General features: G+C 45.3%; 1 protein-coding gene across 2 annotated transcripts in view; it reads right to left on the bottom strand.

Moving 5' to 3' along the window:
- Window positions 1-600: 600 nt before the first annotated feature.
- CCDC40 (coiled-coil domain 40 molecular ruler complex subunit) overlaps window positions 601-26,172 on the bottom strand; it is an 808,572-nt gene continuing 783,000 nt past the window's right edge. For both annotated transcript variants that reach the window (XM_078654053.1, XM_078654054.1), the window contains 2 exons: window positions 9,339-9,497; window positions 601-2,097 (listed from right to left, as the gene is read on the bottom strand). In XM_078654053.1, the coding sequence (XP_078510179.1) occupies window positions 1,837-2,097; window positions 9,339-9,497 (420 nt within the window). In that variant the 3' untranslated portion in view covers window positions 601-1,836. The remainder of the gene's footprint in view (window positions 2,098-9,338; window positions 9,498-26,172) is intronic.

Here is a 26,172-nt window from a genome sequence, read left to right as displayed (position 1 = left end):
GTGTGGATAGAATTCCAGCAAATACTGCTATCCTGATGGTAAGTTAACTGATCTTAACTGGTCGACATGTTTCAGCCGTGAATGGCTTTCTTCAGGACCTATGGTAACAACACTACTGCAACTATTACTCAAAAAATGTAAAGTGAAAGTTACATACCATGCAAGGATGACCTACCGACTCAGGTGTTGTTGAGTGGTGGCTCCACGTGTCATGGATATCAAAGCACCTCTCCCAAAATCTGCTTGGGTGTGGCCTCACCTCGCCTGGCACTCGCTCAGGTAGTGAGGCCCCGCTCTGTCCGTCGGTACCTCTAAGCTCAGTTGAGCTTAGAGGTACCGACGGACAGAGTCGGTACCGACGGACAGAGTCGGTAGGTCAGCTTCTATTCTTTTGACTTCTTTTCATCACTGGTGGATCCAGTACTAGTAAACACTCACAATACTGAAAGTGAGTTTACCAGTGGATACCAGTCCGCAATTTCTACATCCCAGATGATGAAGTTCCGCCAATGGGTGGGCTGATGGGTTTTCTTCTCTCACTACTTGTTAGTCTTTCTATATATACACACACAGTTTAGAGGAAACTAGACACTTTCCAGTCCATGTAGACCAATAGCACCCTCTTGTGTTTTTGTACTAGTTAGATTTGGGGATATGGTGTGTTTTGGTCGATAATCCTGTTTCCCCTACAGACCCCCCTCCATTTTTGTGTTTTTGTTAAATTGTGAGATTCCACATAACAAAATATCTCTCTACAGATGTTAAAAACGCAATAACAATCCAGACTCAAATATCTATTGACATTAATATATCCTTTCCCAATAAATAAGTCAGGCCTACTGGATTTATTGTAACTTTTCATAATAAATAGACCGATCTAGCTTACAGCCTTGGTCATTGTTTTGCCACCATAAACAACAAAGCTGTGCTGTATTTAGCCTAAGCTTTCACACAAGGCAACCAGAGAAGAAGAAACATCATGCTTATTTAATTATCTAGGAGAAGATGTTTATTAGGGCATTTGTGTGTCCTTAAGGGGCAGGCTTCGTACATTAGTGGCATGTGTGTGACTGAAAGGTCAAACAAAGCAGCTTTGCTTGATAAGGAGCCTGGCTCAAGCAGCTAGACAAACAAATGATCACAACTGCTTGGATGATAAGCACTATTTCTGTGAAAGCACACAGCTTTTGACAGATCAAAAGTTGAACGCAGATGAACCAACATCTGGGCGGAGCGACAGTCCCTCTCTGTAGCGTTCCTGAATGCTCTTGGGGAGTTTGTTTTGGCACAATGGTAAAGGTACCACCCGTCAAACCTTTTTCTACATTGACAGGAACTACCATGACAGTGTTTCCTGTCAATGTCAAGAAATGTCCATGGGGCCAGCGGACATCTCTAAAATTGGCGGGGGGGAGGTCTCTTGCGACTGTGAAGGCAATGTCCTCCACGATCCCGAGTGAATATACTCTGTCTGCCAAACTCTAAATCAGGCCCTAAGATTCCTTTGCTTTTAGAAAATGAACAGTTGGAAACAGGTCTGCCTCACAACTTCTACTATCCTTATCTGGCAGATGCTGGTGCAGAGGGATAACAATTAACATGGTGAACATTTATCTCTGAGTGGCTGAGTTTCCACATACCTAGAGTCAGAAAATGTCTTTGCACATTCTGTTGATTAATACATTAGGCATTTATTTCGTCCTTGTATTTTATATAACATTCGTGTTTTTGTAACCAGAACTCTGTGAAATAAAAGATGAAACTACATTTTCATCGAAGGTTCCCTGGGCCTCTTCTCCAAGGACCATCTCTCAGCAAACGTCATCTGCATAACGCCTACTGTGTTCTCTCAGTGTCCAGTGGGGCCCCAAGTCTGGCCTCCAGAGCCAGGCTCACCTTCCGCAGGGCTCCTTGAAACTGTGGGTACTCCTGCTGGATTTGGTGCACAATGGTGCTGATGTTGTGCATACGGCTCTCCTGCTTCTGCTGCTCACAGTCCAGGCTTTGCTCGCTGCGGCACAGAGGTGTGTATTTACCATCCTTCACCGCCTGCAGGTGCTTCTGGCGGGTCTGGTGCGCGATTATCTCCAGGAGGTTCTGATGGGTGATAGACAAAGGGGAGCAGTTACCAGGTAAGCCAGCAGCATAACAAAACCAGCAAAAAAGAGACCCAAGTTGGAGCGTCTTTTAACATCTACTCTGATTTTGTCCATTTTTTTTGCATTAAATCACATTACTAAGTTACAATTTAAATCAGGCAGGTATCTGTCTAAGGTGTGAAAGGAGGGCAATAATAAGCAGAAGAACTATAGAAACATAATTCTTTATTTACATGCACATGATAATTAGGCTGCTATATAACAAAGGGCCAGATGTACGTCGGTAGTCGTTTGCGATGACAAAATAGCGAATATTTACGACTTGCTATTTGTTAATTGCAAACACCAATGTACAAAAGTGTCTGACACATTCTGCGATTCCCAGTGGGTAGCAAATATACCTCCTTCATCAATATTAATGAGGTAGGTTTCAGGTTGCAACCCATTGGGAATCGCAAAAATCACAGGGATGGTGGCCTGCTGGTGCTACCAGATCACCATCTCTGTGATTGCTTCTAAATAAAGCAATCTTTTTTTTTTTTTTAAAGCAGCCCGTTTTCCTTAAAGGAAAATGGGAAGCTTTTTTATTTTTTTAAATGAAAAGTTTTCTTTTCATTTTTTTAAGAGTAGGCAGTAAGTTTTCTTTTCTTTTTTTTACAGTAGGGAGAGGTCCATGGGACCACTGCCTGCTCTTAAATGTTTTTTTACAAACATTCACAAAGGTGAAGGGATCCCCTGTGAACCTATTTCCGTTTGTGAATAGGTTACCACCAAGTTGATGATAAAAGAAGACAGCACAACTTGTCATGGAGAGTACACAAAAAGAGACAGTACAATTTGTCATATACAAACGCACATCAGTGTTAAAGACAAGTAAAGACTGGAACTCGATAAGCTGTGCCTAATTTAGTATCTGTAGTTCCAGCCACTTTACGGATTGTGTAACCAAGCGTCGCCGCGTTTTGATGGTAAATTTCAATTAGACCATCTTTTTCAAGACCCAAATATGACTCCCACAACACCTGTATGTTGCCAGTATTAGGTCAAATACCTCTTATTCTGTGCTAAGATGTTGAACTGCTACCTGTGGCCGTTAGACTAATAAGGGTTGTCTTCTTTTTTTGTGTATTTTCCTTGTTTTTATTATCTGTTATCTTGATGAGTTGCCCATAGATGTATTGATTTTGCTTTTTCAGTCACGATTTAGGAAAGTTTTGTCAAATCCTCTATGAACTTGAAATTCACGTAATTTTTATGTGCAATTCTTTTAATCTTGTTTTTAATGAGTAATTGACTTTGAGATGTTTTGCATGTTTTTAATAATAAAAAATAGATATATTTTCTATTTCTTGTGTTTTGGTCTTGGGTCTGCAACTAGACTCCCCTGTGTGAGTTGATGTGAGTATAAGTGGATGAGCATCTGTTTGCGAGTGGTATATGCAATTTAGCAATCCAAGGGAAGCCTTGTTTTTCAATAGTTTTTAACACGTCACCTGGATTATAGTATTATCTAGAGAAGATAAGTAATATCTAAGAACTCCCTCAGGTTAGCCCCAGCCTGAGGTCAAGTCTGCCCTGGTAGTACCACCTAACCAGGGTGGGGAGAGGTGGAAAATGATGAAGAATGTCACATTACGTGAGTGAGCCATCCTCATCCAATTCTTGGAATTGCCAATAAACGGGGAGTGAAGTAGGTAGTGGAAGCAGGGATGTCAACACATCCCGTCCTCAGGTTTTGCTAAATAGCGAACTGGGGTTAAACATTGGGGTGTCACGCCACTCTTTGTGTTTTGATGAGTGACTAAGGGCAGGCGTGGGCCCTCTAATGCCTTGTACCTCTCCTCTTGTGTGATATAAAAGTTTAATCTGTTAAGACATGTATACCAACAACAGACGTATATAGTTTTAGGTGAGGATGCCAAGATGACATCAACAACCTCCGGAGAATGTCAATGGTGTTCAGTTGTCATTGCTCAATCTCTAGAGATGAAGGAGGAGATTATGAATCTCTGGGTCTATAACCCTGATCTGCTGCAGTGACAGTAGGCCCTTACCAAAAGGGCACCTGATCGGAGGACAGATGCTCAAGCTCAGGAGTTCTGGATACTATACTCTCGTCCAGAATGGCTCTGATGAAGAGAGCATCTGAGAAGAGGACAGGAGTGACTTGGGCATGTTGATAGTGAACCATAGAGATGACAATAAGTTCGCCACTGTCTGAAGGTGGTTGATGACTGCCTGGGATGAGCCTGTCTTCAACAGTCAGCCGTTGAGGTAGGGGTAGACGGACATCCCTGAGCTCCGAAAATGTGCTGCCACCACCGCCATCACTCTTGCAAACACTTGAGGGACACTAGTGAGACCAAAGGGGAGCACATCAAACTGAAAATGCTCCTGTCCCACCATAAACTGTAGGTAACGCCAGTGGGCTGGCAACATGGGTATATGGAAATAAGCATCCTGTGGGCCAAGGCTACCACCCAATCTCTAGAGTCAAGAGTAGGCAAGACCTGTGCCTGTGTGAGCATTTTTAATTTTTCCTTCCGGAAGAAGGCATTGAGACGGTGCATGTCTAAAATAGGCCTTCGTCATTTTTCAGCACCAGGTTGTAGTGGGAGTAACAACCATGTCCTACTTCTGGCACAGGCACCCACTCAATAGGGCTTGCACTTCCTGACGCAAAACGGAAAGATGGTCCTTTGTCAGTCGTTGGGGGGTTGGTGGAAGGTGCGGCAGTTCAGAAAGAGGTAGGGGAGGGCATAGCCTTTCAGAACAATTTGCAGGACCCACCTGTCTGATGTTATGATGTTATGGCCTGCGAACTCAGCAAGAACCACTGGCTCTTCCCTCAATGATAATTGTCGGATTCACCTTAGTGCTACCTCAAGCCGCGCCGGGAGACCCCATGTGGGTAGCTGAGCACCTTATAAATGTAATTACAAATACAAATTACAAATACAAATAATTACAAACCAATCGGATCCTGCCTCCCATTGGGTGGCCGTGCTCCACTAAAGGCAAGCTAAAGGGGTTTTGCAGGAAGGGAGGTAGAGGACTGGGCGGCTCGTTGACCTTGGCTGCATGGGCAGTGGGCATGACAGCCGCAACCACAAAACTGTTGGGTGCCATGCTGGGGTTGGCTGGCAGTATGGGGTATCTCGGCCAAAACCATAAAAGGAGCGGTAGGGCTGATGTGGCTGACAAGGTGGAATAGATAAGCACAAAAAGGCATGCCAAGCCCCTGCTCTCCTTGAACTACTCAATAGCAGAGTCTGCTTTGCCCACCAAGCAGGCGAGTCCTGCCAAACGTTATGTCCATGAGAGACAGCTGGACATTGCCTGCAAAAACCAGTAAACCGCAGCCAGGCATGCGGTGAATGGCAACACTGGTTCCGATGACCTGCCCGATGGAATCAGTGGTGTCCAAGCCACAATGAATCATGAACTTAGCAGCATCTTGCCCATCATGAAAGGTCTGGGCAAGGGCAGATCGAAGATCTGTCAGGAATTGAGCCACTAAGTCTCAAAGGGCATGGCAATAGTGCCCCTGCATGTAGCTGGAATTCAGTGACTTTAGCGCATAGCTGGTGGACGAAAATACTTATTTGCCAAAGGTTTCAACATGCTTGACACTCTATTAGAGGAGTAGTTGGGAACAACTGGGGTTAGTTTTGCTTGACGACTATTGCACTACCAAGCATTCGGGGAACAGGTGCCAAGATAAAAATGCGGGATCACCTGGAGAAGGGCAATGGTGCACCGCAATATGTCGGTTGACTGGTGGACCAGAGCAAGGTTTGGACCATGCCCCCAATAAGGAGTCTTTAAGGGCCTCATTAAATGGCAGAAGGGGCTCAGAAGATATTTGCAGTGGCTGGATAACTTCTGTCAATACATTAGTCTTTTCCTCCCAGGTGGGGAGCTGGAGGTCTAGGACTTTAGCCTATGTACGCATTACCATGGTGTCGGAAGCGGATTTCTCTGTCGATGGCCCAGAGGGTGACATCATCTGTTTCAGGGGAGGTAACAAGACCACTAGCCTCCTGAAAGTCACCATATCAATTGTTGTCTTGATTGGGCTGAGCGAACTCATCACCTGCGTCATAATCATTATATAAGTCAATACCAAAAAGTGAATGTAGGGTGTGTTGTCTTCCCTGCGGAGGCGGCACAACAAGCGGAGGAAAAGGTGCCTCAACTGTCATCAAGTGCAGTTATGTGAAGTCAGACTGATGCAGAGTCAGACAGTACTATGGGAAGTTCGTCATCCGGTGTGGATTTGGTGCCAGGGTCGAAGTCCCAGGTACTGGCTTGGATCATGGTGCCAGAGGTGTCAGTACAGGCTTGGATGGTCTAACTGGCACCGAGGGCAAACTTGCCTGTGGTACTCCAGGTGAAGGCCTCTCAGCTTCTTGGGGCATGAAGGGGCGCCAGAGGGAGTCAGCAGGAATCCAAATAGCTGGAGCTCCTTGATCTGTTGTGGAGAGCCAGACGACCTCGTAAACTAGGGCTGTGCGGGAAGAGGTTGCAGGATCAGCTCTGAAGTCAGCTGACTCGGGGAGGGAGAACAAGATCTATGGCGTGCCTGCTCAGGTGAATACAAGTGGCGAGAAGGTGCAGAGTCACGCTTTGATTTCTTATACTTATTTTTAGTTTTACATGAAAATGTGGATTGAGACGAAAACAGGCCTCAGGAATGGCTTGACAACTCCTGGAGCACGAACTGGAACGTGACTTAGAGCGGTCTCGGCGATAAGTCATTTTCTGCTTGCCATGTAAATTTTCGCCTTATGGTCCTTTGGATTGATTGGCCCACAGAGGATGTGGGCCCTGAAGTCATGACCCGACCCCACATCAGAGACACACCTGATGGAGATCAGTCACAGACATATGCTTGCAAGTGTCCGTATGCGGCTTAAAACCTGTTGTTTTAGGGATTGATATCCATTGCACCCTGCGAAAATTTGCTGCAATACTGAAGTAAAGTGTCTTAGGGAAGAGAGAGAGCTCCGGATCTGCAGCTGGTGGTGTGAAAAGAATTCAACTGACCAACGCGCGGGAGTGGTGCCTATATAAGCTCTGCATATCATTACAGAGCGGAACAAAGTCGGTGCAGAGCTGCACAATGCCAACTACCTGTGCATAGTTTCTGAATCAAGTCTAACGCCTGCGGAATATTCAAAAAGTGAGGAATCTGCAGCTATAGCCTCTATCAGAAATAGTTAACTATCACATACTTAAACCACTAAATATTACCACATTTATATCAGTCTTTTTCATAGTGTTCAAGATAAGTGATATTTAATGTGACCTGCAATGTCACTTATGATATTTCTAAGTGCATCTGCAACCTTAAGGATGAGGTCATGAGCATTGAATGTGGTGTGCAAGTTATTGTTTGCATAGCTGTTGTGCGAGGTATGGCTTCACCGGTTCCATTAGGGTACACAGACTGTTTACAAAAAGATTCCCGTTTGGGAATGCAAACGCAGGAATGGCCGTCTGATGTTCTCTACAAGCCACCATCTAAGGATTTGTAGCCTATCACCGGGCCAGAAACAGCGAGTTGCCTAATTAATTTCCATTAGGCAGGTAGTCCTCCCCTTCGCGTACACCGAATACCAGCTACAAAAAGTTGGTGCGCAATTTGCAACCACTTTTTGCAACCAGTCTTTTAGTACATCTGCCCCAAATTCCTTGCAAACGTTTTGCATTTGCTTAATGCTATTATGAGCCTTTGTTCTTTAAAACCATTTCCATTTTAGCTAATGTTGTCAGCTTTGTTAGCCCCTTTCGTCTTAGATTTTATCAGTACCGAGTTGATGATTTGGCCAGTGCACCACGTAGAAAGGTGAACTAGGAATTCAGGCAGAGTGTGAACATGACTTTCAAGTTAGTTATTTGCATACTTTATTACAAAGGCAATGATGCATGCTGGTCTTAGTAGTTCACAACTTTCTTTGTGTTGTACGTTGATTTTCTCTTTGGGTTCATGCTACCATCGCAATTTTATGCAACTTCAAGACACATAACAGCAAATGCACAATTTAGCCCTAAATGAACACCTAGGCGCTGATTACGAGCCAAGTCGCGTGGAATTACCGTATGTAGTTCTCTGCCTCATCACTGGACTTGATTTTACCAGGCAAAAATTCTGGCCAGAAAATGTGAATAAGGCATTGGCTGCAAGAGCAGCAGCAGCAACACCCTATCTCCCGGTCCCTGACAAACGATTTATTTGCCAAATGTACTCATCCCTTTCCTTCTCCTATCCTCTCATCCCTATCTTCCTCCACTCCCACATTTTATTTTGAAGGCGTTTACAGGAGCAGATTGGAATAAAGTTGCCTTACTATTTATACTAAGGTGATATATGGAATCCTTTTTGAAATCTTGTTCTTTTCCTACATATTAAAAAGAAAATTAGAAGTAGAACCGCTAAAAAGGATATTACAGGAACTATCTCGCCCTGAAGAAGTCCGTAAGGATGAAACACGTTGGCTACTCAATGTCGTAAATTTTAAAGAAAAGAATACAGAATAAAGAAGTTACATCACCACCTGCTTATTTCTTTTTCTAAACATGTATTTGTCATAAGAATTGATACCACTTGTTGGAGTGCTGGATTATTTTGTGTATCTAATTGTGTTTTATGGAATCTTCCATAGGGGATGTAAGGGTATTGCATCTCTGATCCTTGGCACCCAAACTCATAACTATAACCTGATTAGGGGATAGTTGAAGTCATCTATTACCCCATACCCTTTGTGCTCGTATTAATATTTCACCATATTACTTCACCACTAATCCTTTATAGGCTTCCTGAATAGCGTGTGTCAACAAACGCTATATAAATACAAACCTTTGTTCTCCTCTATCCTTCTGCTATCATTCCAAATCTAAATAACTAACTAACCTATCCACCACTTAAAATGTACTTGCATGTTTCACTATACTAATTCAACACTAATCCTCTATGGGTCCCGGAGTAGTGTGCTACTAGCCGAAAAAGCGCTTTGACGCCTCGTCCGGGGTAGTAAGCGCTGTATAAATGCAATTACAATACAATACAATACAATAAGCATTATCTCTAGAAAGCGGTCTCAGAGGAATCCTGGGACAGCGGTACCCAGGTGCGCATGCGTACACAGCGGTACACCCCAGGTGCGCCTGCGTACACGAAGGGCTCACCCTCTCACCTCACCCACCCACCCTTCACAGCAGGCTGTGACGCTGTACCTGTCGCTTCTTCTCCTGCAGCCTCTCGCACTCTGCGTCCAGAGCATCGCTGTTGGACTGAAGGCTGGCACTGCGGAGCTGCTTCTCCTGGAGGGCGTCGCTGAGGGATTTCTGGCAGTCCTGCAGCTCATGGATGGTCCCGTCACAATCTTCGGCATTCTAAGACCAGCAGAGGGAGACAGTGTGAACCTTTCATGGCTTGAGAAGCGAACAACCCTCGTGGTTCTCGGACCTTTCATTCTATCCCAAGCGATAGTGTACTGGGGGGTCACAGGCCTCACACCCAGTGTCATCTTAAGGATTTTGGGATCTCTTTGCATTTTCTAACACATTTTAACTAATTCAAGCCCTATGCTGCCTACAAATATTGAATTATAAGTTAAAGTTGAGATGGACAAATGTACACTACAGCTACAAAGAAAGTTCACTTTACCAGGGGTCACCTTCCCTGGGCAATTGCTCACCTTGGCCATGCCTTAAAACGTCTCTGCTCACACATTTTAGGATGCTACTTTACAATTAGTTAAGTCTATTTCAAAGTAGGAAATCCTGACTGACCTGGAAGGCTGGGGGATGGGGAGAGATAGGCATGATTATATATACTCTACGGGTGGTCGGCTAAATTCGTTTGATTTCAGTTTATAACATGTTGCTCCATTAACCTTGGTTATTTATTTTTTTACATTTTGGAGTACTGACGCATGTGTCACTAGGGAAACTGTTTTATAATTGTGGATTTTCTGGGAACTCCTTAAAGCTCAGGGTTCTTTCGCACCACCCACTGTAAGGATTCCTCATTAAGTCTAGTCCTTTCACCCCTTTAACCTTTAACAACAGACTGTATATCTCTGGATCTTTCAGCATCCGCCCTATGCCCGGAAGCCTATGCTGTGTCTATAAACAGGACGGGCCGCCATTATATTTTCAGGTAAACCTGCAGTTACGTCACCTGCATATTAGCACCTGTCAGGGTGACAACCCTGCACAATCGAATATGTCACAGTAGGCAGCAAAAGGCAGCTGGTTCTAAGTACCACGCAGGGTGCAGGCATGCGAAATCTCTGTAGAATAAAATTCCGTCCAAGCGGGAAGCAATGCTCAAAGGGTTCAGCACCTGCTGCATAGATCGGTTGTACACTGCGGTTTACGGATCGAAATCAGTCTATGGGGTAGGGTTATGTTGTACTGAACAGGTCGGTTTCATACAGAGCAGCTCTGTGTTATGCTGGGCAGGCAGTACCGTGGCATTTAGCACACCGCTGTGTATTAATACAATATAGTGCTGCTGTGTTGTACAGGGAAACACCGTAATTCCGGTCAACACCATCATGCCTGGAAGGGGAAACGGCCATTACAACGAAGCCGTTTCCACGAAATCGTTAACCACGCATGCAGTACAACGCATGCGTGGTTACCACGAAAGCCTTTACCACGCATACCTTTACTACGAGGTTTGTAGTAAAGGTATATGTGGTAAAGGTAAAAAGTAAAAAAAGGGGGGTTTGGGGGGTCTCCCCCCCCCAAAAAAACTCACCTGAAGTCACGTCGGGTTATGTATTTAATCAGCGGCGTTTAAGAGAAAACGGAAAATAAACTTCCGCTTTCTCTTAACGACGTATGACGTCACCACGCAAGCCATCGAGGTAAATGTTATGCGTGGTAAACGAATTCCGTTGTAACGCATGCATGGTAAAGGCATGCGTTGCAACGGAATTCGTTGTAACGTCATACATTCGCCTGGAAGTGCCCTGTCACACTTTACAAAACAGCGTAATAATAGATTGCATCGCGTTGAGCAGCACTTACGTTACATACGGTATAACGTAAGCCAGCGCTGTTATGTTGGTGGAAGCTGTCACCCTCCGCAGCGCTGTGTCATGTTCTACTGGACTCCATCATATCTGACAACGGCCCTCAGTACGAGTGAGACTTGATAATACCAGTTATCAGCCCCACTGACATTAACCAGCACAGCATTGAGCCTTACTGTGCTGTGACATATTGGGCAGCACTGTGTACTATAAATCAGCAGCACTGTTAGGTTGCACAGCACTGAGCCCGACTGTGCAATGCTGTGACATACTGGGCAGCACTGTGTACTATAAATCAGCAGCACTGTTAAGTTGCACAGCAATAAGCCATACTGTGCAATACTGTGACATACTGAGCAGCACTGTGTACTATAGACCAACAGCACTGTTAGTATACACAGTGCTGAGCCCTACTGTGCAATGCTGTGACATACTGGACAGCACTGTGTACTATAGATCAGCAGCACAGTTAGGGTGCACAGCACTGAGTCATAATGTGCAATTCTGTGACATACTGTGTACCATAGACCAGCAGCACTGTTAGGTTACACAGTGCTGAGTCATATTGTGACATACTGGGTAGCACTGTGTACTATAGACCAGCAGCACTGTTAGGTTACAGAGTGCTGAGTCATACTGTGACATACTGTGTACTATAGACCTGCAGCACTGTTAGGTTACACAGTGCTGAGTCATACTGTGACATACTGGGTAGCACTGTGTACTATAGACCAGCAGCACTGTTAGGTTACAGAGTGCTGAGTCATACTGTCACATACTGGGTAGCACTGAGTACTATATGCCAGCAGTACTGTTAGGTTACAGAGTGCTGAGTCATACTGGGTAGCACTGTGTACTATAGGCCAGCAGCACTGTTAGGTTACAGAGTGCTGAGTCATACTGTGACATATTGGGTAGCACTGTGTACTATAGGCCAGCAGTACTGTTAGGTTACAGAGTGCTGAGTCATACTGGGTAGCTCTGTGTACTGTAGGCCAGCAGCACTGTTAGGTTACAGAGTGCTGAGTCATACTGTGACATACTGGGTAGCACTGTGTACTATAGACCAGTAGCACTGTTAGGTTACAGAGTGCTGAGTCATACTGTGACATACTGGGAAGTACTGTGTATTATAGACCAGCAGCACTGTTAGGTTACAGAGTGCCGAGTCATACTGTGACATAATGGGTAGCACTGTGTACTATAGACCAGCAGCACTGTTAGGTTACAGAGTGCTGAGTCATACTGTGACATACTGGGCAGCACTGCGTATTGCAGATCAGCAGCACTGTTAGGTTACAGAGTGCTGAGTCATACTGTGACATAATGGGTAGCACTGTGTACTATAGACCAGCAGCACTGTTAGGTTACAGAGTGCTGAGTCATACTGTGACATACTGGGCAGCACTGCGTATTGCAGATCAGCAGCACTGTGCTATGTTATATTCCGACCTAGCATTTGATGCAGCGATTCTATTACCATATTATTTACAGAATGCTGATGGCCTGTTCACTGACACAGGTACTGTGAGGAGAACGAGGTGCATACTAATGGGCACATTCGTTACTAATGGGTGCCTACATTTCTAATGGATGCCTACATTTATAATATGTGCCTACATTTCTAATGGGTGCAAACACTCCTAATGGGTGATACATTTCTAATGGGCGCCTACATTACTAATGGGCGCATACATTTCTAATGGGCACCTACATTTCTAATGGGCACCTACATTTCTAAAGGGCGCATACATTTCTAATGGGCACCTACATTTCTAATGGGCGCCTACATTCCCAATGGGCGCCTACATTTCTAATGGGCGCAGACATTTCTAATGGGCGCATATATTTTTAATGGGCGCATACCTCCAATAAAAAATTATGACACAAATGGGCGCATACATTTCTAATGGGCGCATACATTTCTAATGGGTGCATATATTTTTAATGGGTGCATACATTTCTAATGGGCGCATATATTTCAAATGGGCTCATACATTGCTAATGGGCTCATACATTGCTAATGGGCACAAACATTTCTAATGGCCGCCTACATTTCTAAGGGACGCATACATTTCTAATTGGCCCATACATTTCTAATGGGCGCCTGCATTTCTAATGGGCGCATGCATTTCTAATGTGGGCATACATTTCTAATGAGCGCATACATTTTTAATGGCCGCATACATTGCTAATGGGCGCATGCATTTCTAATGGGCGCATACATTTCGAACAGGCGCATACATTTCTAACAGGCGCATACATTGCTAACGGCCGCATACATTTCTAAATGGCGCAAACATTTCTAATGGGCACAAACATTTCTAATGGGTGCATACTTTTCTTGATCAATGCAACACTGCTTCTGGATATAGAGGAGCACCTTAAGGTATTGGATTATTTAATGATTTATCCCCTGAAGATGTCTCTGGAGCCCTTCAATTTCAGACATTGTATTTAAAGAACTAGTTTGAAATATGCCATTGATTCTTAATGGCTGCATTCAAAAGTAGATGTTTGTGAAAAATATATTGTGTGCCTAAAGTTCTGCAAAGTTAACAAACTTTGCTAAGGCTTCAAAGTTGGTTGTCTTTGCCTTTAGGTGAAAATTAAGTCTGGTCATTTTTTAAAGATGTATTCTCCAGCAGAACATTTCTGCTAGGAGTGGGGTCCCTCAAATGTATTTTTATTCTTTTTACATTTTTGTATTGAAGTGAAAGACCTATACTCAGAAAACTGGTCTAAAATGTATATATATAGATATACTTATGATATGCGGAACACTGACTGAATAGAACTGATATATAAATATGTTCATTATTAAGTTCTACATTTGAGATATAGGAGTTCAATAAAGAAAAATACAGTTAATTAACAACATACCAACTTAAATAATTAGATATTCTCATTTTCTAAATATTTATATATTTTTAAATATTAGCAGGGTTGATAAAGTTTCAAAGCTTTGATAAAAAAAAAATCAAGTTTGTGGTTTGAAAGCTTTGCAACATTGCACACCCCTCCTTAAAACATCCCTAGGTTGACAGTATTTTTTGCTATACCTGTTTGCTTTATGAGTTAGGCATAGATTCATCAAGCGAAATTGCGATCGCAATAGCTGCGAAACTGCGATTGCGAGTGCAATTTCCGCTCCCGCAATTCATCAAGTACAAAAGCAGCAAATAGCAAATTCGCAAACAAAGAATCGCAAAACCATTTGGTAACCCCCATTGCGATTCCTTAACTGCGATTACCCACATTTTCTGCGAAATAATTTGCGAATTCGCAAATTTATTGCGAAATCGCGAATTAATCGCTATTCGTATTCATCATAAATCGCAAATAGCGAAAATACCACAAATCCCTAAAAATGAGTCGCAATTTAAGGAGAAGCAAAACCAGGTGGTAACCATGAAGTCCAATTGGTGAAATTTTTTTGGGGGGTAAACAGGAAACCGGTGTTGGGGAAATCAAACTCACTTAAGGAGACTCAGTAGGAGCATGAGGAAAGTCACAATGCCAGGACTCTACATCGTGGCAAGGCGGCTGAGGCTCCAGGCTGCAGCCCAGAACCGATGCCGGATCCAGGAGCGCATCTTCTGGCTGCGGGTTACACTCCTGGGCCACACTGAAGAGGAGATATACTCCAAATACAGGCTAAATGGGGCTATGATAAAGAAGCTCATCAGAGACCTTGACCCCCTGATGTAGCACCCAACACGGAGGACCAATGCCGTGCCCACCCATGTCCAGGTCCTGTGCTGCCTGCACCTCCTGGCCTCTGGCAGCTTCCAGGGGATGGTCGCAGTTGCAGGGGGAATATCACAGAGCACAATGTCACGCTGCCTACAGACTTTCCTGGACGCCATGCTGAGCCGGATACACCACTATATCACCTTCCCAACAACCCAACAGGACTTAATGCAAACAAAACTGGACTTTTATCACTCTGCCCATTTCCCCCATGTAATTGGCTGCAACGACTGCACCCACAATCACATCTGTCCACCTGCAGAGACCGAATACATGTACCGGAACCGCAAGTCATACCACTCCCTCAACATCCAGATGGTCTGCAATGCGAAGTCCATCATCACAGACATTGTGGCACAATACCCGGGGAGCACGCATGATTCGTTCATCTTCCGGCACAGCGGCATACACAACCGCTTGGCTAGGGGTGAATTTGGCGAAGGACATCTCCTAGGTAAGTACACATGCCCACATACAGTTTGTCAAGACCATGTTGCTGCGCATAACAGGCACTGACCCTCTGCTCCTACCTTCAGGTGACAGCGCCTCCGGCCTCCGTGAATACCTCCTCACCCCATACCTCAAGCCTGCTACACCACAGGAACGGCGGTACAATGCTGCGCACATACACACCAGAAATGTGATAAAGCGGACATTTGGCATGTTAAAGAGTCGATTCCGCATCCTCCACAAGACTGGCGGGGCCCTCAAATACCGGCCTGAGGTCTGCTGCCGCATCGTGGCCGTGTGTGCCATACTCCACAATATTGCCACCAAGCGGGGGATACCTGTGGAGGTGTCTGGTAGTGAGTCGGAGGGGGAAAACCTGCCACCTGCACATGTGCATCATGCACGCGGGGAGAATCCTGCTGAAGGACACAGGCGCCGCAACAACATCACACTGAACTATTTCTAGTGCACCCATACCCCTCACACAACACTGCACTCATGCATGCCACATGAATTAATGACATGAGAAAGATTTGTGTTCAAAATAAATTCTTATTTTTGTGGTTAAATATCTCTCGATGTGCTTTAAATCAGCAAATATTTGGCCTAGTGTATTGAGTCATACAGGCTCTTGCATCCAGAGCAGGCGTGCGTGGTTACCTCACCATGGCACTGCCGTTAATGTACATTCAGTCACTCGCGCCTCCTGCAGGACGCACCCTGACGCCTCTCCACCTCGATGTTGGGAGTGTCCTGCCGTGATGCAGCATTGGGCTGGGAACTGCTGCCCCTCTCAGGTAGCACTGGCACATACAGGCTGCTCAGGCTAGCTGTACCCTCGCTGGCATCATCACCTCCCCCCTTGCATGGCCATGGCCGAACGCCTGTTGGTTCTCCACAGTGGTGGTGACTTGCCCCAGGGAACTTGCAGCATCTTGGCAGCATTGTACCATCTGTATCTGCATGGCCAGTGACCTGCGCGACAACTGGGAAGTGGCGCTCCCGATGAGGTGGTTTGAGCGGGTATAGGCAGAAAGCTGTGTCAGCAGCTGGCGATGGCGTCGGCGTGTGATGTCCTGCTGCACCACCATCAGTTGGTTGCTCTCTTTGACAGCTGCGGTTAGCTCCTGCACACTCTCAGTTAGTTGGTTTATGTTGCGTGCAGTTTTGTACAGCTGCAGCTGCATAGCTGCCATGTGTTGTGCCTGCTTGCGGTGCACAGCAAGCATCCGAGTTTCTATTCCAAGGCCTAGATTATGTGCATGTTGCTCCATGTCTGCTGGTGTGGCCACAGAGTGCTGCTGCCTCAACCTGTCGCTTGCCTGGGACCGCACAGTGGCTGTGCGGCGTGTCTGCCTCCTGGGTGGTGGTGGGGTCTGCTCCACTGCCATACGTGGCGACTGGTGAGGTTGAGATCCTCTTATGGCTGCAGGGGTGGCCTTGTCCGTTTGGGAAGGTGCTTGTCCAGGTGCTGGTGCAGGTGCAGGTGATGGTGATGGTGCAGGTGCAGGTGCATGTGATGGTCCAGGTGCTGGTGCTGGTTGGCTCTCTCCCTCCGTCTCATCAGGAGTCTCCACAATGTGGAGTGTCTCGCTATCAGACGTCTCAGCATCTGCAGCACCTGTGATGTGAATGAGTGCATGATTAATGATATGATTCATGCACCTGGGATGTTGCAACATGCATGCAGGCTAGCATTCCCTGACTGGCTTTAGGGGTATGTTTCACTTGACTATTCTGGCTGTGTGTGGCTATCAGGGCACATTATCACACTACAGGTCTCACAATGCAATTGGGCGTTTGGGATGGGCAGGGGCTGCATTACTGGGGTTACCAATATGGCTTGCTCTGGGGGCATGGGCATTGTTACGGGACGGGGTCGCAGTTGCATGGCTCTTACCTTGTGATTGGTGTGTGTCACGGGAGGTGTCCAGCTGAGTGACCCCCATGCAGGCTGCAGGGTTGATGGTGTCCTCCACCAAGTCCTCCAGTGGTGTGTTCGCAGGAACTGTGGAGTCTCCTCCTCCTGTGGCCAGTCTCTCCCCCAGTCTCTCCGCAATGCGCTTCTTGGCACGGCCTCTGAGGTCGTACCACCTCTTTTTGAGGTCATCGATTGACCGGTGTGTCACTCCAACGGCGTTGACCTTGGCCCTGATGCGCAGCCAGATGCGCCTTTTGGTAGCCTCGGGGACCTTCCGGGACAGCTTCTCAAATAGCTGGTCCCTGCTGAATCCCTCTATCAAGTACTCCAGCTCTTGTTCAGAGAACTTGATTTTGCGCTTTATGGCTGTTTCACTGGATCCTGCTGCTTCCTGGGACATTCTGGATTCAATGTGTGTCCTGTCTTGGCACTGCAGGGTGTGTCTCTTGGAGCTCAGTGCTGTGCCTCATCCTCTATCCAGCTCTGTGATCCAAATGATGCATGGAGCAGCCTACTTCCTGGTTGTGATGTCATCATTGTGCTCAAAATGCGACTTCCTGTTTTTGCGATCTCGCAATCTGCAAAATCGCTATTCGCGATTTCGGTATTTGCGAATTCGCAATTTGGGGTTGGGAAACAGCAGATTCTGCGATTTTATAGCGATTTTGGGAAATTCGCATATGGCGATTGCTGCCGGTTGCGAATCGCAGTTATTTAGCGATTTTGATGATGCATCCCATTCTGCGAATTCTGGATAGCGATTCGGTATTTTTTGCTATTTAGTATTCTCAGAGTTGGTGCTTGATGCATCTGGGGGCTAGTCTGTTTAAAACACTTAGGGCCAGATGTATGACCCGTATTTGCATGCGTGTACGGGTTTGCGAATCCGTTTGCGCATGCAAAAACATCATGGGCCATGTACAAAGCCTACTTAGCGAGCCACAATTTATTTGCTACTCGCTAAATAGGTTTTGCGACTCGCTATTTGGAAGGGGCGTTCCCTTCCAAATAGCGAGTCTCAAAACCATGTACTAATATTTTGTGACGGCAATTGCGGTTGCAAAACACTCGCAATTACCACCTACTTTAATTTAAGTAGGTAGTAATCCATTCGCAAATGGGAAGGGGTCCCCAGGGGACCTATTTCCCTTTGCAAATGCATGCAAAAATATTTTTTAAGGGCAGGCAGTCGTCCCAGGGGCCACTGCCTGCCCTCAAAAAATGAAACGAAAACGTTTCATTATGATTTTTTTTTTTTTTTAAATGCATCCGTTTTCCTTTAAGGAAAACTGGCTGCATTAACAAAAAAAAAAACAGCTTTATTTCAAAGCAGTCCCAGATATGGTGGTCTGCTGAACCCAGCAGACCACCATCCCTTGGGGCCTGTCATTCCCAATGGGCTCGCAAATTGTGAGAGGCTCATTAATATTATTGAGCCTTGCAATTTGCGACCCCATTGGGAATCGCAAATAGTGTTAAACACACTGTTGTACATTTTATTTTGCGCCTCGCAATTTGTGACTTGCAATTAGTCGCAAATTGTGAGACGCAAAATAAAATGGTTGTACATCTGGCCCAAAATTCCCTTCTTTACAGGTTTAAAACGTTAGATTCATGGAGTTAACGTGTTTTGATCTTCCTTTCCCGAGTTTAATACGATTTGTTGTACTCTTGGACTGAGGTCAAACACTGACATTTTGGGCCTGATGTAAAAGGCCTGGTCTTGTAAAACAGTCGCTCTGTCTGCATAGCGACTGACTTGCAAACTGAAGCTTACTTTGTGCTGCGAAGGATGCACTGACCTTTTGTAGCGCAAAGTGGTCTTTCTGTAGGATTCACAGGCTTGTGGCATTAATATTAAGGAGGCGCCTCTTAACAACAGGGCTGAGGACATGGATGGAGACCTGCGAGATCCTGCATTCCAAATCGCCATCTTACTCGAGTCTCGAATCCCTAACGGATTACAATCAGAAACAAACTGACACGATGCAAAGGACAGTAGGCAGGGTTGGATTGAGATGCAAAATAGGCCTGGGCACCCTAAAAAAAGTGAACCATATTTGCGGATTGCAATTTTTCGCAGAACACTGCTTCATGTTCTAAGTATTATAAAAATAAGATTGGGAGGGGCGTTGTCTAAAAAGAGATTAACTTCACTGGGGAAAAAAATGCAAATGCTGCCAGCACTCTTTGTGCACAGTTTAGTTCACACTGGCGAACCACACCTGAATATAAGTGAGGCTACTTATGCTCAGGCTCAATCTCCATACATTAGTGGGCCGGCCCAGCAAGAGTCTGGGAATGACACCTCCGCCCCCTTGGTAAAAGGGAGGTAACAGAGGCCCATCTGCACATGAAAGGCTGCTCAGGCAACCACTGGCCGCTGGCGGCATCTGAACAGAACAGCCACAACCCAAATCGACCTCTATGACAGCAGCGGCTCCTCCGCTAGCACTCTCAAAAATATGAAAAATTAAATTATATAATAAAACAGGTTAAAAAGTTGTTTTTTTACCGTATTATATTTCTTGTGACAAGTCTTGGGGACGGGGCCAAGTTGATGACAAGCTGGAGGGGGAGTGGTGAGCTCTGCCTTCACTGTGCATGTGGGTTTGGCCGGCTGTCTTAAACCGGCCAATCTCATATGCACAGTGAAGCTCTCTCCAACCGCAGCTGCATTGCCGGGTTGGAGAGAGCAGTCACAGGCTTCCAGTCTGGGAGCGTAAATCAACGGCGCTCAGGTAAATCCTGAAGCTGCTCTCACCCATGAGAGCAGCTTCAGGATTGGCCCCAGAGCAATCTGGGATCCGAGCAGAAGAGCACGCCCCCTGGAGGGCGTTAGGTAAGTTGTTTTTTTTATTTATTTTTTGTATCCGTCCTCCCCCAAACCCCTTCCAGGCAACACCTCTTTTCCCTGATATAAGCCGCTCCTGCTCCACACTGCCCTGAAAAGCAGCCCACAGTTGCAACTCAGATACCGGCCCATTGTCTGAGTGCCCTCCTTACCAATCCAACCCTGACAGTAGGGGGTCATGCAGCTATGTGTTCTGCCCAACACCCACAACTCATATTGATCTCACTCCCTTTCGATTGTCTGCGTCCAATCAGTGGTGTGCAAGCAGTTGCAAACCATTGTTACACGCCACATAGACACAGATCGACTGGAAGGAAGGACGCTCACTTCTCAAAGAATCACAGGTTTGCAAAGTGTACAACGTGACTCATACAAACAGCTGCAAATCTCGATCTGCCTTGGATATACTGACTTTGAACCTTACAGTTTAAAGTCTGTAATTCTGCAAATTGCAGGATATACTGCCACAAAACCCTGTAGCAACTGACCCCCTTGTGTAGAATTTCGATACGAAAAAAAACCTTTGTGTTTCTGCAGTCGCTGTCCATATTTAGACTGACACGTGACCATTCGAGTACTTCAAAAAGGGTGTGTTGCCCTTTTGAACCTCTAAGGGTGGGTATCAGTGGTCGAAAGTGGGGTTTTCAATTTAATAGAATCCGTTTCCCTACTTTTTTATTAAAAAAATGTGTCCCAGGACGACAGAAATAACCAAGGCTATAGAGATGTCTCAGCCCTTCCTGGCATTTCTGGGACGGGTGGGGTGGGCAGAGAAGGAAAAGGATTTGGGGCCAGATGTAGGTAGCCCAATACCGGTCGGTAACGGACGAAATTACCTAATTTCGGCTGTTACCGACCGGTATTAGGCTATTGAGATGTAGGTGGCTACATTTCAGATTCAGTAATTTACCGAATCGGTAATTTAAGGAATCTGTAAATTACTGATTCCTTAAAATACCGAATCGGTAAATTACCGAATCTGAAATGTAGGGAGCACTCAAATGAGTGCATTGCATGGTTAAGGATTCGGTATTTACCACCAAATAGAAGTTGGTGGTAAATATCGAAAACCTTTGAAAAAGCAAATTTGTGCTTTTTCAAAAGTGCCAGGTGGCAGACATACATGCCCTAAGGGCCTGTATGTGTGCCACATGTGCACCTATGCACTATTCAGGGGTGCAACAGGGTGTCAATGTGACACCCTGCAACCCTTGAATGTGTTCCCCCCATTACCAAATCGGTAATTACCGATTCGGTAATTCCCATTCATTCCTATGGACCTCCAGGCCCATAGGAATGAATGGGAATTACGATTTGGTATTTACAGAATCGGTAATTACCGAATATTACAGATTCGGTAAACTTTACCGAATACTTACCTACATACCATTTACAGATTCTGAAATGCCGAATCGGTAAAATTCTGTATTTTAGAATCGGTAAATGGAACTTACCTACATCTGGCCCTAAGTCTCTTTCCTCTTACCCAGAGAAGACAAGGACCGTGTCCACTTCTCCTGCTCTGCTGCTGTCAGCTGTCCCCCGTCTTTCTTCCTCTTCTTCCCTCTCTTTCTGTCTCTGTCTCGCCCCTCCTCACTTGGCTGAATGAAAACATTGACTTCAAGAAACTGCTCTTAACCTCTCTTTCCTCTCCTTTCCTTCATTCCTTTCTGCTGTGAAATGGATCCAAAAAAGAAAGACACACTTTTGTTTCCTCTTTTTCTAACATTTTTCTATTTCAAAGTGTAGCTTTGGGACAGGAAGAAAAAAAGTTCAAAATACAAAAAATAATTTTAATAAAGTATGACAGAGTGGTCGCAAAGTGGCCAGATTCTTTTTATAAAACCCAAACACTTTACAGAGTTTGCCAGTAATGCGCTACTTTCATTTTCTCATCTTTCTTTGAACAGCATTGTTTTCCCCGGGTGGGGAAGTGCACCATTCCTGGAAGTACTGCAATACCTGGTTTAGGCACGGAGTGGAAAACGTTTAATGTCATCCTAATCAGCTTTTTCCTCTTATTTCAGTTTATAAAATGTGTACCTTGGCTCTGTGTTCAGGAATGTGGTCTTTTGAAACCATACTGCTTACATTTAGTAAGGATATAAGCAATGGAAATTGAAATGGGTCCCTTCCGGGCCATGCAGTCGTGTACTTAACTTTTCAAGCAAAAACACTAATTAATTTCTGAATAATGAGTGTAAAAGTGTTAAGGTAACCATGTTGTTCGTTCTTACATTTCACATGCTTTACTTTGTCTTCTAGTCCCTATAGGTGTTTGCATTTTATAGTGTGTTGTTACTTTTTTTTTTCAGGCAGCATATTATTCTTGTCTAGTGCATAATTTGAATTGCGTCGCATCCAGGTGTTTATAGCGGGCACAATTGGGCTGTAGCTGAAGGCAGTGCAAGTTTCTATCAGTGGGGCAGTATGGTGTTCAGTGGGGAGAGGATGCGGCACTATGGCCAGAACTGCCAAATTTGGAACTGGGGAGCCAGGTTCAGCCTTCATGACTAGTCCACCAGGCTACACTCCTGAGGGAGCACGTTCACATGCTTGTCCTTAGAAGGCCCTGCTAGACCTTAGAAGCCCTGGTATCTACACCAGCAGGTGGACCCTAGCACTAGCAACCTTGAAGGCCTGTCCACCACATTCGATACTGAAGTTCACCTCCGGTCTTGCAGGCAGGCCTATGGAGCAGCACACCCTAGAGCAAGAGTGACTTTGTCACTGAGGTCACAGGGCCCTTAAGGCCAGTCCGCCTCACCCATTGGTACCTCCCTCCATTGGCCTTGTTTCAGCAGTAGTAGTGCAAGTCACCATGGATCAGCAATGTAAGATTTGCACACACACCAAACTAAGTTCACAAACTTCACAGTCTCTCAAATTCACGTACAAGCACTATTAACATGTGCTGCCTGCTACGGGGCCACTTGAATTATGCAGCAATTGAGGACAAAATTATGTCGCAGTGTTGACTAAATTATGCAGCAAAAAAAGGCGGCAGCGTAATGCAGTACATTTTCTGATACTTTATTATTTTTACATTTTTACACATACTAACAGTCTCTGCAAAGATTGTGCAAATGCAGCAGTAAGAAAGGTGACCGGTCGACCTTTGCAAAGGACCCTCCACTTTGCAGCAACACAAGTCAAATTTATTAGTAACTTTTAATCCATTTAAGCTACAAACATTTTTCTGTTAAAATCATCTGGTATGCAGCAGATGATTATGTGACAAATACTGCAGAGCCATAATTATGTGGAAACATTTGCAAACTAGGATATTTTGCCATTCATGTTTGAACTGCTCTTGTGGAAAAAGGGAGAAGTGCTAATGACAGAAACTGCATGGTTCAGAGGCAAATGGATTGTGATTAAACTTTTAAGCATATATGGGACATTCTGTGATTGGAAACATGCCGCTTTGTGAATGTATTTTAATGTCAAAACCCATATTATCCCTTATATAAACATGTATCCATTGGTTGAATTAAATAATGCAATAAGCTGTAACTGGTCAGTGAGATGCCAGATACTAAAAACTGGGATGTTGTGCTCTTTCTGGTCACACCTGGCTCCATCCAGGGACCCAATCCTCAGGCTATTCCTGCCCTCTGATTCTCCGTCCACAGTTCCCTACTTTTTCCCCCCACTTCGACCACTGGTGGGTATGTATCTGTTATAGCACTGTAGAGGGGTGGGCTGTTAAGTCTTAACATTCATTTAGCTCTCTATATCCCCAAAGCATTTTAGCTACACACAGCATTATCAGTAAAACTTATTTTCATATTTTGAAAGAACAACAAAGGTTAACAAGGGAAAATAACTCATAATGCAGTATATTTCCACTTTGCCTGAGGGTTAGTGTGGCTGTTCTGATGTGCATTCCCTTTAGGGCTGAGATGACTATGGTAAAGGTTGGGCCCGCAGGAGCAAGTTAAGAATTGTGGGTTTGGCTGAAAACCTGGTTTAAGAGCTTTATGCCGCCTCACAAACTGACACCATTTTCTTTATTGAATGTGCCCACAGAGTACCTACACGGTGACCTCTCCAGAATGCAGTCCCTCTTCCGATGGTGGCCAAGATGCTCCATTTCAAAGAATGAGATGAAATACAAGAATCCCGCTGACTCGACTGACTGGCAATAGGCAATAACCGCATCACGTTATTTCCAGATTATATTATCATGGTGCAGGGCCGTTGTAAAGAGTAAACTGTGAGAGATGGGTTGAAATACTCACTCTTTTTCCCTGGAAAAACGACAGCCCCCCTGCCTCCGCCCCCCAGCCCCTCCAACAACAGGGATTTTTCTACATGAGAGGGTGCTTCTGTGAGCTGTTTAAACTGTGTTTTACTAGGGCCTGTGCACTTCGTTTTTTGGCCAGCAGGGGGAGTAAAGTTTTATTCAAACAGTATTGTTAGATTTCAAGCTAGTGAGGCCCTTACCTGCTAAAGTCCAAATTGTGGATTGAGCCCGTCTGTCTCCTAGGAGATTCTGAACAGGAGAAGCAGCTGCCCAGCCCCCACCCCCAGGCCAGCATACCATTGGCTATTCAGCTACCAGGCACGTCTGAGCCCTCCTCTCACACCTGCCCAGGCCCCTTATGGCCTTGCAAATCATTCTCCTCCATCTTGTGAGTTGCAGCCTACCTGTGCCCCAGATTGCAGTGAGCAGAGTCCAGGAAGTGGTAAGGAGACTGACTAGTGTTGTCTCTTCCCAAGACAAACAGTTGTTTAAAAAACGATTTTCACTTTCTGTATTTACTGTCTATGCCTGTGGTTGTTACAGTTAAACATTGTCGTTTTAGCCTGCCTGTAATTGCATATTTTATCACCTGTGTTGTGTTTTAAATTTGTAGTTTTCCCTACCCATGATTGCCTCCATTTAGTGTGTTGAATTGTGGGATTTGCAGTCCAACCTCTGTAGTTTGTCCCTCTCATTCCTTGGTGACAATTCTGTTTTCCCTCCAAATTTCTCCTTTGCTCTGTGCTAAGACCTGTATGTTAAAACAGTGCACTCCCAGCCACCATTCTGTGTTCACAAGCCAGTGAAACCAGCCCCCCTGCCTCCCCCACCCCAGCAAAAAGGATTTTTCTACATCAGAGGGTGCTTCTGTGAGCTGTTTAAACTGTGTTTTACTAGGGCCTGTGCACTTCGTTTTTTGGCCAGCAGGGGGAGTACAGTTTTATTCAAACAGTATTGTTAGATTTCAAGCTAGTGAGGCCCTTACCTGCTGAAGTCCAAAGTGTGGATTGAGCCTGTCTGTCTCCTAGGAGACTCTGAACAGGAGAAGCAGCTTCCAACTCCCTGGCCAGCAAACCTTGTCTGAGGTCGCTGGGACCTTATATGGTCTGCTAGTGGTTGGTACATGTCTACAGTGGTTGGTGGTTGTATCTGGTGTTTCTATTGGATTAGGGTTAATGTCCTCATTGGTTGGGTATTTGAGGGTTCAATCATTGTAGGGTTGGGACTAGGGCTAGGGTTAGGATTTCTATTGGAAGTAGGGACTAGGGCTTCCTATGTTATTGGTTGTTGGGAGTAGGGTGGGACTAGGGCTAGGGTTAGACCTTTAATTGGAAGTAGCGATTAGGGCTTCTGGTGTGATTGGTTGCTGGACTAGGTGTGGGACTTAGAGTAGGGTTAGGCTTTCTATTGGAAGCAGGGACTTGGGCTACCTGTGCCATTGGCTGCGTGGACTTTATTGGACATTGAGATCAGGGTTTTTGAACTGATAGGGTGCTTAGACTAGGGCTAAGATTGGCTGTAAGGTCCTAGTCTCCTATTGGTTCTATATTTTAGGACTAGTGTTGTGATTGGATAGTGTTAGGGCTGGGGTTCCCATTGGCTGAAGGGGTCACCTGATTACTAGGGCTATACAAAAAGGCCAGGCTTAGGGCGTCTCAGCCCGGGCGTCGAGGCTAAGGGCAAAGAGGATAAGGGCAGTTTCCTGTTTGAGCCTGTAGGGCAAAGAGGACAAGGGCAGTTTCCTGTTTGAGCCTGTAGGGCACATAGGACAAGGGTAGTTTCCTGTTTGAGCCTGG

This window comes from Lissotriton helveticus, chromosome 7, assembly GCF_964261635.1.
Source record: "Lissotriton helveticus chromosome 7, aLisHel1.1, whole genome shotgun sequence".
NCBI lineage: Eukaryota > Metazoa > Chordata > Amphibia > Caudata > Salamandridae > Lissotriton > Lissotriton helveticus.
The sequence above is the reverse complement of the archived record's forward strand: the minus strand, read 5'-3'. Positions and strand labels throughout refer to the sequence as shown.